Here is an 18,714-nt window from a genome sequence, read left to right as displayed (position 1 = left end):
GTAACTAGTTAAAAGAAAATTCGGCATGGGTCAACTGGGAATCCTAATTTTTGGTGTTTCACCAACCAAACTCCTAAGTCATCCGTCTGAGGGTGACAGTCACTGCTGAAATTCCATAAATCCCATCAATAGGCATACAAAAAAGCAAAGAAGCAATACTACTCGTGCCCATGGTCTTTCTGCATGCAATAAAGTGAGCCATTTTAGAAAATCTATCAACGAACACAAATACACTTTCCATAAAACTGGGGGCCCGAGGGAAATCGAGGACAAAACACATGGATGAATCTGCCCATTGTGAATTTTGGACAGGTAAAGGCATGTATAAACCTTCGTTTTTGGTTGTTCCCATTGCTAACTGACAAGTGTAGCACCTCTCAGCATGCCTCTAGACATCCTGTGTCAATCGCAACAAATAGACCAATGCAATAGACTTGTCTCTGCCAAAATGCCCCTCTCCATAAAATTATTTTACAATGAGCAACCTCAAAGAGCAATCTGACACACACAACTGCAGTTCACGAAATAAATAGCCATCACACATCACAAAATCATACATCTTACCCTCAATAACATTATCCATAATAAGCCCAACAGGTGTTCCTTCGTCAACATGAATATGAAAGAATTGAAACCACCCACAGCTACCCGCATTGTTTATGATAATGCCATCTGCCACCTTATTTGGCATGCCTGCTTTGTGCTTAAGAGTGATAATGAATTCCTGCAAATAATTCACCAATTCCGCATGTCGAGTGTTTAACCTCTCCTGGTTGTTTATGATAATGCCATCTGCCACCTTATTTGGCCACCTTGCGAGCCCCCTTCCTCCTCTTATCTTCTCTCCCATCTCCTCTCCTCCACTCCCTGCTACAGTAACCTGCTACAGTTCCACCACTACCACCACCACCCTCCATCTCCTCCTCTCCTCCTCCACCACCACCACCACCACCACCACCTCCTCCACCCCAACCTCCACCATTTGAAGCCCTACATATTCTAAAACCCTGGTCCTCTTCTCCTTTTCTTCCTTTTTCCTTTTTTTTGTCCCTTTCCTTCATGGCCTAAACATTTTAGTCCCCATAACTCTTTCCACGGCTCCGATTCCTTTGTATATGTATGTCTTTCTCTCTTTGAGGCCTTATCATGCCTCCCGCCTCTCTTGGTTCTAGTGGTTGTCATCGGAGCCGCGTTATTCTCTCTTGGCTCATCTAGTGGCCCCTCTTCCTTTCGGGCTCTGCAGTTGTAGTGCTTGAGCTCCTTCTTCTGTATTTCTCTTCATGGATCCTCCATTTATTGCGGATCCCGCTCTTAGCCTTACCTTTTCGGTTCGTCCCTCTTCATTATCTTCAGCTTCCTCTTTACCTACTAGCTCTTCTTCATTGGTGGATGGTTCGTTCCCACCTCATTATGTGCCCCCTCTCACGGAGGACTATTCGAACGTTGAGCGGTGCCCCGTTAGCGCCTTTACTCATTCTGATTCTTTTGATGGCTCTACTATTGCTTCCTATAGCACTAGTGATCGTGCTTCCCGTGGTAGCGGTACCTTTAGCCGTGGTCGTCGCCGTAGTGTACGTGTTGGTGGCCGGGATCTTACTGGTGGCTGTGATACTGTGGGTCGTCCCCGTCCATATTGCTCTCATTGTCGGCGGGAGGGACCTTATCTTGACACTTGTTATGCTCTTCATCCCAACCTCCATCCGCCTCCTGAGCCTCGCATCATTCACTCTGTACACCATTTGGCTTCTGCTCCTTCAGCTATATTTGCTTCCTCTTCACAGCACAGTACAGCTGCCCTTTCTGAGGGCTTCTTTGTCTATCTCGCTGACTATGATGAGTTCTAGCGCCTTCGATTATCCCATCGCCCACAGAGTGCTGTCTTTGCCCAGCCAGGTAGTTTTCCTGCCTCTTTTCTTTCTAGCTCCAACTCCTGGATCATTGATTCCGGGGCATCGAACCATATGATAGGTACTTCTTCATCTCTTAGTTCCTTTCGGCCCCTATCGTCGTAGTCTATTACCCTTGCTGATGGGACTACTACTATCTCTGATATTGATAGTATTTCTCCACGCCCTGGCCTTACTTTATCCTCTGTCATATGTGTTCCCAAGTCCCCTTTTAGCCTACTTTCAGTTAGTCAGCTTACCAAACATCTTCTATCTCATTTTATCCATCTTATTGTTTGTTTCAGGATCTCTCGACTGGGAAAACGATTGGTTCGGGACATGAGGTGGATGGGCTTTATCATCTCGACTGTGGCCCTTCTGGTACTGTTTTGCACAACTCCATCGATGCCTATCAGTGGCACTGTCGCCTTGGTCGTCCTTGCCTCGAGCGTCTACAACGGACCTCCATTGTTCCTACCCCCATTCAACCGTTTCAGTACGAGGCCTGTGAGCTTGGCAAACACCGTCATGTGTCGTTTCCTCCTAGACTTGTTAGTAAAGTCTTGCACCCTTTCGAGTTAGTACACTTTGATGTGTCGGGTCCCGCACGGACTGCCTCTCTTTTTGGATACCGATATTTCATTGTCTTCATTGATGACTTTTCTCTCATGACTTGGCTTTATCTGCTTAAAGACCGCTCGGCGGTTTTCTCTGCCTTTCGCACCTTTCATGCCGAGATTACAAATCAGTTTGGTCGTTCAGTCAAATGTTTGCGCACTGATAACGCTCGAGAGTACTTTTCACAATCTATTGGGTTCCAAGAATTCCTTTCTACTCGTGACATCATCCATCAATCTTCATGTGCTCACACCTCCCAACAAAATGGTGTGGCAGAACGTAGGTTGAGATCTTTACTGGATGGGACCCACACTCTTCTCATTCAAATGCGGATCCCTAAGACCTATTGGGGTGATGCTCTCCTATAGCCTGCTTCCTTGCCAATAGGCTTCCTTCCTCTGTCCTTGGTGGTTCATCCCCATTCGCCTTGTTACATCCCCAGCATGACCCTTTTCCTCTCACCCCTCGGGTCTTTGGTTGTGTGCGCTTTGTCCACAATCTCGGCCCTGGATTAGATAAATTGAACCCTTGCGCTGAGCGATGTATCTTTCTTGGGTATTCTCGGACCCAGAAAGGTTATCGGTGTTACAACCCTCGCTTACGCAGGTCATTTGTCTCTGCCAATGTCACTTTTTTTGAGTCCGAACCTTACTTGGTCACTCTTATGAGGATTGTCCTGCAGTTCTTGATTCGGACATCCTGCTACCTCGTCTAGCTCTTCTAGAACCTATACCTTCTCTTTCCTCATCTCCTCCTTTGTCGATCCCTGAGTCTTGCATACCTTCTCCTTCCTCGGCTCCTCCTTTGCCGATTCCTCCGCCGATTCCTCCGTCCAGCACTGTTTATGAGCCCTCCTCTTCATGACAGGCTCCAGAGGCTCCTCCTCCAGCTCCTACGAAGACATATCAACCCAAGTAGAAGTCTACAGCCCATCAGCCTCCTCCTGCGCCATCGACATCTCAGCTGAAGATCACGACTACCTCTTCTCAGGTACCTGCAGATTCTCCCATTGCCTCGCGTACTCGTTCTCATAGGACCGCTCATCCTATTTCCTCAATTGTTTCCTATGACTCTCTGACCCCTATGTTTCAGAGTTTTGTATCTTCTTTGTCTTCTGTTTCTGTGCCACAGTCCTTGCCAGCAACTCTTGATCATTCTGGTTGGCGTGCGGCTATGGACCTTGAGATGGAGGCCCTTCAGGCCAATCATACATGGGATTTGGTTCCCCTTCCACCTGGAGCTCGTCCCGTGGAGCTCAGCCCGTCGGTTGCCGCTGGGTTTATGCCGTCAAACACTTACCTGGCGGGATAGTTGAGCGTCTTATGGCGCGCCTACTTGCCAAAGGTTATACTCAAACCTTTGGAGTTGATTACCAGAAGACATTTTCCCCGGTTGCCAAAATACCATATGTTAGGGTTCTCCTCTCACTTGCAGTTAACAACGGCTGGCTCCTACATCAGTTAGACGTGAAGAATGCCTTCTTACATGGAGAGCTTATTGAGGAGGTGTATATGGCTGGGTATGTTGCTCAGGGGGAGATGTCCTCAATTTGTCGGTTGCGGCGATCTATATATGGCCTGAAGCAGTCCCCTAGAGCTTGGTTTGGCCAGTTTAGCGATGCTATCATGCTCTTTGGCATGAAGCAATGTGTTGTTGATCACTCTGTCTTCAGTTATCGGTCGGGTGCTGGTTGTGTTCTATTGATAGTTTATGTTGATGACTCTTAACCGTTGATGACTCTTAACCATTACATCGAATAGAGAAAGGGAGAGAGAAGTTGGAGAAAGACTTGCGTGAATGAGTTAATTCCCTCATTCACCGAACACAATATGTATATATATATATATATACATATATATGTATAAATAGGTTATACATAGTAAAAGACTGAAATACCCCTATGGAGGGGTGTGCACATACAAACCATATGTACTCAACACTCCCCCTCAAGCTGGAGTATGTATATCATACATTCCCAGCTTGTTACATAGATCGTTCAATCTAGCCCTGCTCAATGGATTTGTAAACATGTCCGCTAGTTGATCATTTGATCTTGTAAACACTGTGCAAATCTCCTTTTCTTGAATCCGATGATGAATAAAATGGCAATCCACCTCTATGTGTTTTGTCCGCTCATGAAAGACTGGATTCATGGCTATATGAATGGCGGACGTTTGTCACAATGAAGCAACGTAGGTGATGAGTAGGGTAGCCCAATCTCTGACATGAATGACCTCAACCAGATCAAGTCACAACCTGTATAGGCCATGGCTCTGTACTCAGCTTCTGCACTTGATCTTGATACAACTTCCTGCTTCTTGCTTTTCCAAGACACTAAGTTACCTCCAACAAACGTACAGTAGCCATTTGTAGACCTCCTGTCTGTAGGAGATCCCGCCCAGTCTGCATCTGAATATCCCTCAATCCTCACGTGATTCTGTTTTCTGAAGAGAAGTCCTTTACCAGAAGCTTTCTTTAGATAGTTTTACTATCTGGATAATTGTCGACCAATGAGATGTCCGTGGTGCACTCATATACTGACTAACCACACCAACTGCATAAGCGATATCCAGATGTGTGACGGTGAGGTAAATCAGCCTCCCAATTAAATGCCTGTACCTGCCCAGATCCTCTAGTAACTCCCCCTGATCAGGTGAAAGCTTGACATTTGGGTCCATGGGAGTCTCAGCTGGCTTTGCTCCTAGAAGACCAGTCTCCTCTAATATATCCAGTGCATACTTCCTTTGTGATAGGGATACCCTCTACGAGAATATGCTACTTCTATCCCTAGAAAGTATCTCAGACGGCCAAGATCTTTTGTGCAGAATTCCTTCAGCCTTTGGATCCCTATACTGTCACTCCCTGTAATGATGATATCGTCGATATATACAATCAGAAAGATCCTGCCATCTTTGCCTTGAGAGCTGAACATTGAATGATCTACAACACACTGTTTTATTCCAAAATGTATCACTGCCTCACTAAATCTTCCAAACCAAGCACAAGGAGATTGCTTAAGACCATATATTGCCTTGTGTAACTTGCAGACAGCATTCTTCATCTCCCCCTGAGCAACAAAGCTTAGAGGTTGCTCCATATACACCTCTTCTTGCAGATCACCATGCAAGAAGGCAGTCTTGACATCTAACTGATAGAGAGGCCACGAGCTGTTGACTGCAAAGGATATCAAAACTCTAATGGAAGGAATCTTTGCCACAGGAGAAAATGTATCTGTGTAATCGATGCCATATGTCTGTGTATATCCCTTTGCAACCAAAAAAGCTTTCAGTCTTTCTTTTGTCCCTGATAGATATTTCACAGCGAATACCCACTTACAGCCAACAACCTGAGCACCTGGAGGAAGAGGGACCAACTGCCATGTGTGATTCTCCTTCATAGCCACCATCTCTGCATCCATAGCTGCTCGCCAACCTGGATTAGCCAAAGCCTCGACAACAGAGTGAGGAGTAGAAACGGAAGATAGAGATGATAAAGAGTGTTAACTTACCAACTTCTCTAAAAGCTTAAGCTGTTGGAGAAAGGCGTTATTTATCTTTTATACTTTAACACTCCCGCGCACGTGTGGCCCACTTGGAAAACACGTGGCACATGTGGTCCCACTTTGGGCCGACCATCGCATGTGGATTTTTGCTATCCGGGAGGTTTGAACTCGAGACCTTTGGCTCTGATACCATGTTAACTTACCAACTTCTCTAAAAGCTTAAGCTGTTGGAGAAAGGCGTTATTTATCTTTTATACTTTAACAAAGAGGAACTATACGAAGGTGACATGTGAGCATAAGAAACTACATCAGAGATAGGATGATGAGTGGTACGAGATGCAATTGGAGCTTCGATATGAGACTCACTTACCTCAGGAGTAGTGAGTGGTCTAGCGAGCTGTGAGGGAGGTGGAGGACACGAAGTGGCATCTTGACCTATAGGTTGACAATGATGACAAGAATAAACCTGCGGAGGTTTGGGTTGAACGACAGGTGATGAAATTGGTACTGAGATAGGGACTGGGACAGGTAACGGAACCTCAGGATCTGGAACCTGCGTAGAAATAGGTCCAGTATAATAAGGCTTATCCTCAAAAAAAGTAACATCAGCTGACACATAAGCACAACGAAGCTGAGGACTATAACACCGATAGCCCTTTTGTGTGCGAGAATAGCCTAGAAAAATACACTTGATCGCTCGAGGCTTCAATTTATCTAGTCCAGGAGTAAGATCATGGACAAAGCACATGCACCCAAACACTCGAGGCAGTAAGGGAAATGGATTCCCAGAGGGATGTAAGACAGAGAAAGGCGACCGATTCTCGAGAACGGATAATGGAAGACGGTTCGCCAGAAAACAGGCTGTGAGAACGGCTTCGGCCCAATATGATTTAGGAACATGCATCTGATAAAGAAGAGTCCTAGCTATGCCCACAAGATATCGAATTTTCTTCTTTGCTACACCATTTTGCTGAGAGGTATGGGCACAAGAGGACTGATGAATAATACCACAAGAAGATAAAAACTCCTGAAAACCATTAGAAACAGTTAAATATTCACGTGCATTATCTGTGCACAAACATTTAATAGAACAAGAGTACTAAGTAGAGATTTCAGCATAAAAAGAGCGAAATATATTAAAAACTTCAGAACGGTCTATAACGAAGTCATTCTTGAATAATCGTCCACAAATATAAGGAAATACCGATACCCAAATAAAGGAGTCCTACATGGACCCCAAACGTCAGAATGAACCAGCTCAAACGGACGTAGAACACAACTGACTGAACGTGACTGATAGGAAACACGATGGTGTTTTCCATACTGACAAGACTTAACTGAAACTGACTAATAGGACCAGACACGGCCGAAGAATACTGTAGACGATTAGCTGGTGGGTGACCAAGACGGCAATGCCACATGAATGAATCAACTGAAGTACTCAGCGCAGTAGGTGCAAAATCACCATCAAAGTAGTAGAGACCATCCACTTCACGTCCTGAGCCAATCCTCCTCACAATCGCCAGATCCTGAAAAGAACAGGAAGAAGGAAAGAACGTCACCGAACAGTTAAGACGACGTGTAAGATGACTAACAGAAACAAGATTACAGGGAAAACTAGGTACACATAGAACAGAAGAAAGAGATAAATGAGGACTGACAGAAGTGTCTCCTCTACCAGAAATGGGGCACTTTGCCCCATTAGCCAAAGTAACCAATGTAGAAGAAGAGTTACGCTTGAAAGGGCTAAGGAGACTATTGTTACCAGTCATGTGATGTGAGGCTCCAGAATAAATGAGCCATGAACTGAAATGACTGAGAGAGCAGGATGGGGTGCTACCTTCCGTCGCAAGGGTGGCAGTTGGTTGTTTCCCTTTTTCATGTAGGCGTCGAAGAGACTCGTATTTAGTGCGAGAGACTACTAAGGTATCAGAAGAATCAGTAGATATAGCAGTGGGAGTCTCTATAGATGTCCCTGAAACATGATGTGCAGCTCTAGAGGGTCGCAACTCTGGATGTAAATCATAATAGAAATTAATAGTATGACCCTCCATATCACAATGGGAACAGTAACGGGCTCCACGACCACCAGTGGTATGACCTCTCCCTGAATCAAGGCCAAAACCCCAGCCATAACCTCTGCGACCACGGCCATGACCGCGACCCCGAGTGCCTCTACTATAACCAGACTGAACAATAAGGGTACATTGCTCACCAATCATATCACCCTGAGTATCAACACAATGCTCGCCGAACCCGAGAGAAGACCTCGTCTATGTCTGGTAAAGTACCAAGGCCAAGGATCTGCTGACTAACTCAGCAAGATCGGTGGATGGAGGATGATAGACATCTATCTACTCATATAAGCTAACGAAATCAGAATAGTACTCAGAAACAGATCTTTCGCCCCGCTTCACACTGAAGAAATCAGTATAAAGTATAAACATCACAGATCCGAGTGAGATTGTTAGTCCCCGAATAGAGAGTCTCTGCACGTAGCCAAACCGTGCGAGAGGTATTTAGAAACAACATATGACTAGCAATCCTCGAATCCATACTCTGAGATAAGAGTGACTAAAGTTGGGCATCCTCATGACTCCACTTGTTGTAGGAAGAATCCTTCGGATTAGGGGAATCAGATGTAATAAAACTCAACTTGCCCTGCTCACGGAGATAAAGTTGAACAGATCGACTCCAGGCAGGATAATTCGAACCATCAAGCTTGATGGACGTCATAGAAGTCACAGGGAACGAACTAGACGAAGTGGTGGGCGCACCCATTTCGAATAACCACAATGAATCGTAGCGTCAAGGATCTGTAAATCTGCGGCAATACTGACCAACAACAATGGCTGCCAACAGGTTGCTCAACTACCACTCACAAAACCGCAAATAAAGCTGACTCCAAACTACACCAAACCAATCGCAGGTACCGCCAACTACTGATCACCATCATCCACTATCAAACCACCAACAAAGACTAAACACACACCAATATCTACCAGCTATTGCAGACAGATCCACCAACACCCGAAAAATTAATTAACAACTACCAACTCCAACAAATTAGCAAGGCTAACTATGGCTATCAGCATGTGCTTATTCAACAAACACATCAGCAACCACATACCTACCGCAACCAGGACAAGACATAAGTTATCACACGCATCACCAACCACCAACAGCCACTCACCATTAGATCTCCAAACAATCCACTAACGATAACAACCACGGCTGACCACAGACGAGAAACAACCTATCAACTCATCTGCAAGCAGCAGTCACATCTAATCTCCATCAGATTATATACAGCACAAATACACCAATAATAGGAATCATTAAATGAAGAATTAATGAATGTTTAGATCATGAGTGCTATAGATTAGGGTTAGGGTTTGAGGTTGTAAAGATAAAATAAAAGAGGGTGCGAATATGATAGAAAGAAAGGAGAGGGGTGTGATTATGTTTATTGATTAGGTTTTAGGAAGGAGGGGCGGCAGTGATTGCTAGGGTTAGGATGATGGTTTTAAGGTTTTCAGCACTGGTTAGGGTTAGGGTAGAAGAGGTTGCAGTGAGAAAGGATGTATGGTTCTAGGGTTTATTTCAAGGATGTAGCACTCATCTTCAAGATTGCTCTGATACCATCTTAACCATTACATCGAATAGAGAAAGAGAGAGAGGAGTTGGAGAAAGACTTGCGTGAATGAGTTAATTCCCTCATTCACCGAACACAATATATATATATATATATATATATATATATATATATATATATAGGTTATACATAGTAAAAGACTGAAATACCCCTATGGAGGGGTGTGCACATATAAACCGTATGTACTCAACAATGACATTATCATTATAGGCAGAGATTCGGTGGGGATACACAAACTGAAGACATTCTTGCAAAAAGAGTACTCAACCAAAGGTTTGGGACGTCTTAGATACTTTCTTGGCATTGAGGTTGCCCATTCTACTAGAGGTATCTCTCTCTCGCAGTGGAAATATGTGTTGGATCTTCTTGAGGATATAGGTTACCTTGGAGTGAAACCTGCCTCAGTTCCTAAGGACCCAAATGTGAAACTTCTTCCAGAAGAAGGGGATTTGTTAGATGATCCTGGTAGATACAGGAGGCTAGTAGGTAAGCTCATATATCTTACAGTCACTCGTCCAGATATATCATATGTTATTGGTGTTGTTAGCCAACATATGAGCTCACCCCGTACTTTCCACCTAGCAGCAGTGATTCAGATTATTCGCTACTTGAAAGGGGCACCAGGGAAAGGCCTCCTATTCACGAAGCATGGGCATATCAGGTTGGAAGGATTTTGTGATGCAGACAGAGCAGGATCTCCTGCAGATAGGAGATCCGACAGGGCGGGATCTCCTGCAGATAGGAGATCCACCACTGGATATGTACTTTTGTTGGCGGCAATTTAGTGTCATGGAAGAGTAAGAAACAGGACATTGTTTCCAAGTCTAGTGCCGAGGCAGAGTACCGAGCTATGTCACATACTAGTGGAGAACTCATTTGGTAACATTCACTCCTATCTGAGATTGGTTTCTCCCCATCTTCTCCAGCTCAGCTATATTGCGACAATAAGGCTGTGATTCATATAGCTACCAATCATGTCTTCCATGAGAGAACCAAGCACATAGAGGTTGATTGTCACTTCATTCGCTAGGGAATTCATAGAGGCGAGATTCATGTTTCCTTCAGTCGGTCTGTGGACCAACTAGCGGATGTTTTCTCTAAATCCTTTAGTAATGAAAAATTAAATGACATCTGTAACAAGCTGGGAATGTATAATATATACATTCCAGCTTGAGGGGGAGTGTTAGAAGTGTGTGTGGGTGTGTATTGTAGCCATAAGGGCATAATAATCTTTTGTATGTTCTCTTTCCTATAAATACATAAGTGAGGGGGAGGATCCCTACCTCACTCTCTCTTCTTCCTCTTTGGTGGCTTCTAACAACCTGAATGGCGGAAATATCTACAGGGAAATATCATGCTCATAGCTCATGTATTCTTTAAAGAAACAGAGTTTTGCGTGTCCATTTTTGGCACTTGCATGAATAAGTTGTGCTATAAAACTTGTCTGCAACCTTTTCTACACCAGTCTCCCCTAGTTGAGAAGGATTGGCCCTCAAATATAAAGGGTCATTGCTGGAATCATTGCCATAATAAGGACCTAGATGTTTCGCGTTAAAAATGTTGAAAGTCTTCATGTAGCTTGACAGCTTCAGGCGATACTCGTCATCATGGATCTTCTCAATCACTCTCACAATGACCAATTTTCCTATTGCATAGCTTGTTACAATCACCAACTGAGACACTATCTGGAGTCAGAACTGCCCACACATACTCCCCTATGTCAACTACCAACTATGTCATGTACTTGTCGGCTTGCGTTTTATAGTTTGCGTTTATTATCTTTAACCTCGCTTTTACCTGTTTATGACTTTATGGACAGCCATCAAGTTCTCTATCATATCTTCTCCCCTCTCATTCACTAGATCTGTAGTCAGTAACGGAGATAAGTCTAGAGCCGAGCGAGGATTATACGAGTATATAATCTGAAATGGCAAAAACCCTGTACTCCTATTTTGTAACCAGTTAAAAGAAAATTCGGCATGGGTCAACTGGAAATCCTAATTTCTTGGTGTATCACCAACCAAACTCCTAAGTCAGTCATCCGTCTGACGGTGTCAGGCACTGCTGAAATTCAATGATGTACCCATCTATTTCCATAAATTCCATCAAAAAATGTCTCACTAAGGGTGCGTTTGGATTGCCGGAATCGGGAATCGGTATGGGTGTCCGATTCCTATTTATGCGATTCCGGCGTTTGGATTCATTTGCATGTTAGAATGGGAAACGATGCTTACATCCTATCGGAATAGACAAGGGAATATTTGGTGTTTTTTTATGCCCGCGCAAGGGGTTGGTATTCTGATTGTTGGAATGGGGATAGAAAAAGGCGTTAGGTCTCCTCTCAAAGGCACTTGACCTAATTCACGTGAAAAATGACAAATACCCCCGTGATATAGAATTGATCAAAATACGCCAATCAAGTATTAAATTACTAGAATACCCCTGCATTGGATGAAAATGACCGAAATACCCCCAAGTCATGTAAAATGACTAAAATGCACTTATGAGATAAAAATGATCAAAATACCCCCATAGAGGGTAAAATGACTAGAATAGCCTTGAGTCATGGAAAATAATTGAAATACCCTATATCTGGTAAAAATGACCAAAATTCCATTGAGTCAAGCTAAATAAATAAAATCACCAAATTATATAAAAATGATCAAAATACCCCATGTCGTGTAAAAATGACCATAATACCCCCGAGTCATGAAAAATGGCCAAGATACCCCTAGTCATTAAAAATGACTAAAATACCCCTAGGACATAAAAAAATGATCCAGGTACCACGCACATATCGGATAAAAAGACCAAAATACCCCTATAAGATAAAAATGACAAGGATACCTGGGGTCGTGGAAAATGACTAAAATAACCCTATGCTATAAAATAATCAAAATACCCACATCGGATGAAAATGACTAGCATACCACTAGTTACGAAAAATGACAAAAATAACCCCATGATAGAGAAATGATCGAAATAACCCATATCGGGTAAAAAATGACCAAACTACCCTTCAGTTATGGAAAATAACTTAAATAGCCCTATATTGGGTAAAAATTATAAAAATACCCTTAAGTCATGGAAAATAACTTCTCTTGCCTGTTTATATGTTTCGTCATGGTCCGAATAGATAACGAACTCCCTCTGGATTAGGTAGTGTCTCCTGGGCCTTAGTGTTTGAACGACTACATATAGTTGAACATCATAGTTAACCTTGCCACTCCCAAGCTTCTCACTAAAGAATGCAATTGGTTTCTTCAACTAGCTTAGCATAGCCCCAATCTGTACCTTAAATACATCACATTACCTCAAATAGCTCATTAAAATCAGGTAATGCAAGTGCCGGTGCTAACACTAGTCGTCCCTTGATGCGCGCAAAGGCGTCCGCCTCTTGGTTCATAAAAACCACTCATTTTCCTTAGTGAGTGGAACAATTGTGCTGAAATATTTGATGAAATGATAGTAAAAATAATGCTAGCCCATGGAAACTCCAAACCTCTGTCAAGTGGAAAGGGGCAGTCCAATCAACAATTGCTTATACTTTGGATTCCTCCATCCTAACACCATTGGATAAAACCTCGTACCCCAAGAATGGCACCCTCGTGGTCATAAACATACATTTTTTATGGTTGCCAAAGAACTTGGACCTGCATAGTATACCAAGCTTTTGAGTTGATCTCTTTTTACGGAACAAAAATAATTTTCAAATCATACTTCCAGAAACTGTACTTGTTTTTTCCCGTCTTGGATCACTTGCCTATCATATTCCCACATGCATCCCGATAAAATATGGCATACATCCATCTTGATTACATCACGCCATACTTTATTGGAATACCGTTTATCAACTGCAAAAGTAATCAAGCAATGTTTGGTTATGCTTACCCTGACGCCATGTTTCAGCCATGACAGTTTGTATGGGTGAGAATGCTCCTCTGTGGGTAACCGTAACAAAGGCGTCGAACACCACGGTTTAACAACTACTGCTGTCAATAATCACCTTGCAAACTTTCTCGGCTACCGTGCATTTCGCGTAACAAAATATTCATTTGATGCCAATATTCTAACTCATCCCAGGGAGTGAGCATGACCTTCAGCACGACTACCAGCTCACTCACGTCTCTGTGCACAGCAGCAGCAGCATCCTCAGTGTCACACACCAAATTTTCCTCTAACCCATCACCTACTTCATTGTCTATCAATAAAACCCCTTGCTTCCTTGTCACCATTCCTACGATTACTAGAAATATGCCCAACCCGTTAACCCATGGGTTAGTTTGCTGCCCACAATTTGCAGCAGGTTTGGATGTCACACGATTTGGGGATGCGACCATGGAGGAGACTCTCTATGGCCTTGAACCAACCGGGAGCTTTGTTACCAATGTCTGATATGGGGTTTTTCCTAGCGCCTCTGTCGGATCATGGGTAAATTGCTTCCCAACAAGAGGGCTCTTTGATTGGCTTCTGCAATCGTTCGTATAGTGTGAAGATTCGGGACATCTTGATAGGCCCGTCGCAAGCCTCCAATATACCTCGCCACCTTCTTTACACTTTTTAAGAGATACATTTTAAGAAATTAATTGATCAAATTTCTCGGTGTAATCATCAAATCCTGTAAAATTTGAATCCATGTATACTTGTTACAGCCCTTTTTCAATAGCTTTGTAGTTTTTTTTAAATATCAAGCAAATCACGTGTTTGCTCTAAACCTTGGCTGTGGTTGACCATCTAGGGAAGTAAGCATGACATTGACATATGTTGAAAACAATTTTGAATGAGCAAGTCTTTGTTGACTAGAACAAGCACTTTAGGCAACGACCCATCATCATGTGCATAGCAATTGGGTTTGTGATTTTTATTAGCCATCGCATATCTAGCTAACTAGTGTCAGGACTCAGGATTAGACTTAGTCAATTTGAGCCGGGTAGATCCTTTCACCTTATTCATGAAAATTTTCTAAAGGATTCATTAGCCGACCCCAACTAGTTTGCGACAAAGGCTTAGTTGAGTTGAGTTGAATCATCAATCGAACCGTTCTCCTACCTCAGGTACCTCAGGTTCTGCAGTCGCCAATAAAGGGTTTGCGTATAGTTGAAGGATGGCAAAGTCTCACATCTTTTTCGTTTTCTTGTAGCTATGAATCTTCCGTTTACCCCCTCAAATATAGCTTGTTCCTTCCGCATCCACCAAAAGGATGCGCACCCTATCAATTTAAGAGCCAAAAGTTGTGATTTCTTATTCTCTAGAACCCTTTTTAACTCCAATATTCTTTCCACCGTGCAAATTCAATGCAGAAATTCGTGTGCAAAAAATGGCTCCAATGGAAATCAGGAAGGCCAATCTTCAATCCAATCTCCCAATAGTTATTTTCTCTTTATCATCTGCTCACTCAATCTCTCAAGCATTCAGTAAAGATTCCACTTCCACTTTGGAATCGTCCATCTAGGACTGATTCTTCAACTGGGCTGTCTAGATGATTAGGATCTCAACATGCTTGTGCAAATCCCTTCGAAGGGATGAACATAAACTAGACTAAAAACATCTAGATGGTCTCAATGACCACTAGCACTGATATCCTCCTACAATCACAATAACAGGATTTTGGGAGTACCTTTCCGGCACTTGCATGAATACGTTTTGCTATAAAACTTGCCTGCTACATGCTCTGCATCATCTTTATTTTCCCTATTTTTTTGTGTGAAATAAGTGGATTTCGGGTGCCTATAACTGCCCTTTGCCAAGTGCTTTTCACAAATGGCTGATGATATTTGATGCTTTCTATATTTCAGATCCCTTTTCAGCTCGGACTATCAAAAATGGATCTTCGAAAAGTGTTGAAATCTAGCCTATCCGGGGTATGTGTGAACAAATCATACCACCATTTGCATCGTCCGTAGCACAAAATTAATAATGTGCATCTGGTTACAGGTTGATAAGTCAGTTAATGCCATGTATAGAAAGTTGCAGAAGAATTTAACTTCAGAAGAGTTGCTTCCATCTTTGTGGGATAAATGCAAGGTATGCATGCCCATCTGTTTATAAATCAGTAGACTGTGTTTGCCTATTCAAAGAGAAAAGGAAGTGCCTGGAACTTTTTAAAGTATAAAAGATTAAATAATGCCTTCTCCAACAGCTTAAGCTTTTGGAGTAACTGGTCGTTTCGCTGAACTTGGGCCATTTTCTGATCTTGCTGTGCATTTTTCAGAAGTAATTTTTTTTTTAAATTTTCCATGTAGAGTCAGTCTCCATGTCTTTGGCATTGAAGTATTCAGTTAATACCAATACTAAGTGAAATTTTTTTATAAAAGAAAAAACCAAATTACAGTTTTCATGAGCTTTCTGGGGGCTAAGCTGGGGTCAGGCCCATTATACCGAGGCTGTCAGCTGGTTGCATAATATCTTGTTTTTAATAACCACTTAGGTTTTTTTTTTTTTTTTTTTTTTTTGAATAGTACCACTTGGGTATTCTTTTTTTTGGACAACCACTTGGGTGTTTTTGTCCTCAATTTACTTCAATTTGGCTAATACACTGGACAGTGGTAAGGTAGTTATGTTTCTCTCTGTTTTAGTCTGCTTAATTCTAGTTTCTGCTAAATTGTAACAGCTAAAGCTATTTGGAAACAAAAAAATTATAAGAGGAAAAAACTGATATTCATTGTTTTCTCACAAATTTTTTTTTCTGTCCCTACAGAAAGAGTTTCTGGATAAGTATGATAGCTTCTCAAAACTGATTGCCAAAATTTATCCCAATGAGACCATTCCATCAGTGGTAGAAATGAGAGAGCTTCTTCCTTCCTTCTAAAGAAGTGGGTGTTCCAGATAAATATAGATATCAATGAAGTCCCATTTTGGAGTAATGTAACTTTCTTTTTTTCCATCATTATTGTAATTCAATTCATTCTTATATCGGATATGACATATTCTTAGAATCCAGTTCAAGCCCAACCTGTAATGCAGCTGTTTCCTTCACTAATTATGGGATTTGCTACGCAATTTTGCGGAAAGCCATTTCGCGGCTTACTTTTGCAGGAGAGAACAGCCACCTCTGAATTAAATGAATAAGACAAAAACTGCTAAAAAGTGAGCCTCTGTGGCTGTTCTCTCCTGCAAAAGTGAGTCGTGAAATGGCTTTCTACAAAATTGCCTAGCAAATCCAGGCACAGAGATAAGCAATTGAATCATAATTCTGTCCGTACATTTTCTGATTGATATCTTTCAGACGGCTTTCAAATTAAAAACTCTTCTAATCAGATGAGCTATGAAAGTGGTTTCATATATGATAAGAAACAGCTGCTGATATTGACACTACCATGTTTTGATTATTGCACTAAATCAATTTCTCATTTCTTTATAAATTGGTTTCTCACAGCTTTTTGGGAATCGTAATAACCATCACAGCTGGTTAAATAATAAAAGACAAGTTGATTTGTGCAATTATCAAAACATATTAGTGTCAATATTAGAAGCCTAAGAAAATCAGTCTCAAGGGCTATATGAGAGGCAAGAAGACGATGAAAGGTAAGAAAGGTACTCAGTTATTTTAGTGAAAAACAAGTCATGCTTAGGGTCTATTTTTTGTTGGATTCTATTGGGAAGATGCCTTGTTTATCCATAACTAATAGAAAGGGGACATCTAGGTTTTTGAAACCCTAGATATGAGTTCTTAAACTCTTGCCTGAAGGGTGTGGCGTCTATAGAAAAAAGAGTAAGAAGCCGAGAGTTTATTTCTCGGGATTTCTTCTTTTTTTTCCCTTTGTTTTTCTCGGATTTTCTTATAGCAATTCTCTCTCTCAGAAAATATAGAAGAAAGGAGTCTGTGCACAGGTATCTGCCATAAAAGGCCCAAGCCATAACAAATGAGAAGCTATACGACTTAGCTCCAGCATAATAACTCTAATATAACTGGCTCTTTTAGGTACTTGAATATTTCCCAATTGTTCAGGGGCATTTACCGTTATTGCCTCTCTTTCGGATCCATGAAAAAACTCTCAGAGATCTTTTTCCCTTTTGGAAGATACAGGAGCGAAACAATCAAGCTATTGATATTGGAAGACCTCTCCATATGGTAATCTTAATGTGGCTGATTTACCCTCTTTTGCAATCAGTTTCACTACAGCCCCTGCTGCTCTAGCTAATTGTCTATGAAGTAGATTCTGATTTAATCCGTTCTCTATGAATGATATAAAGACAGAATAATCAGGAATAGAGTTTCCTTTGATTTTAGCACTTCACTTATTTGATTGATTCATTTTTTTTTTAAATGATTCGCAGAGAGGTGAGAGATTTCTACCCAAAGGAATGCAGTTTATGACTCCACATGTTAATCCCGTTGTAAGCCTAAAATGTAGTTTTCTCCTAGTAGAAGATCGTGTTCTCGCCTGCGGACATCGCATCTTGGTAAAACTACCTTAGGGCGTATTAGGCAAGGCCTCTCATTCTCGCCCAATTAAACGGGTGAAAACAGACTAAAGAGAATCTTCGAAATAAGGCTTCTCATTCTCGCCCGATTAAACGAGTAAAAACAGACTAATGAGAATCTAATGTGAATCTTTGGAACATGGCTTCTCATTCTCGCCCAATTAAATGGGTGAAAACGGAGAGACGCTCCGAAGAATCCTAACTTTTAGTTGAAAAGGAAGATGAAAAATATGGAACGGGCTAAGCAGGTCGAATAGCCGGACGGAGTTTTTGACATTTTTTCGCCATTCTCATTTTCCACACCTAAAAAAGTAGAGAATCCTGAAATATAATGGTTGCTGAAAACACCATTCGGTGATTACGCTTCTTGTTAAACAGGATAATGGGATTTTGTGAAACAGGCATCGCAGGTCATGTTTTCAGAACATGATTCCTTCTTTTGTTCTTCTCATTATCTGAACTGGAAAATTACAAGAATCCATTCGGTGAAGGATTGCTAAATGCAACCTTAATCTGACAAGCACCTTAGAATTCCAATCCGGGTCGACATTGAAGAACACCATTCTCGTGTTTTTCCATTCTCTATAACAAGAAAGCGCAAAAGCACTAGCGACTTATAAAGGATTGAC

General features: G+C 42.0%; 1 protein-coding gene across 2 annotated transcripts in view; it reads left to right on the top strand.

Annotated features, from left to right (window-relative positions):
• The window catches only part of LOC143849696 (exocyst complex component SEC3A-like), a 109,830-nt gene extending 93,194 nt beyond the window's left edge, over positions 1–16,636 (top strand). For both annotated transcript variants that reach the window (XM_077358852.1, XM_077358853.1), the window contains 3 exons: positions 15,457–15,522; positions 15,596–15,685; positions 16,359–16,636. In XM_077358852.1, the coding sequence (XP_077214967.1) occupies positions 15,457–15,522; positions 15,596–15,685; positions 16,359–16,469 (267 nt within the window). In that variant the 3' untranslated portion in view covers positions 16,470–16,636. The remainder of the gene's footprint in view (positions 1–15,456; positions 15,523–15,595; positions 15,686–16,358) is intronic.
• The last annotated feature ends 2,078 nt before the right edge of the window (positions 16,637–18,714 follow it).

Source organism: Tasmannia lanceolata, unplaced genomic scaffold (assembly GCF_043159265.1).
Source record: "Tasmannia lanceolata isolate RefF3 unplaced genomic scaffold, GAP_Taslan_0.1 ptg000018l, whole genome shotgun sequence".
Taxonomy (NCBI): domain Eukaryota; kingdom Viridiplantae; phylum Streptophyta; class Magnoliopsida; order Canellales; family Winteraceae; genus Tasmannia; species Tasmannia lanceolata.
The sequence above is the reverse complement of the archived record's forward strand: the minus strand, read 5'-3'. Positions and strand labels throughout refer to the sequence as shown.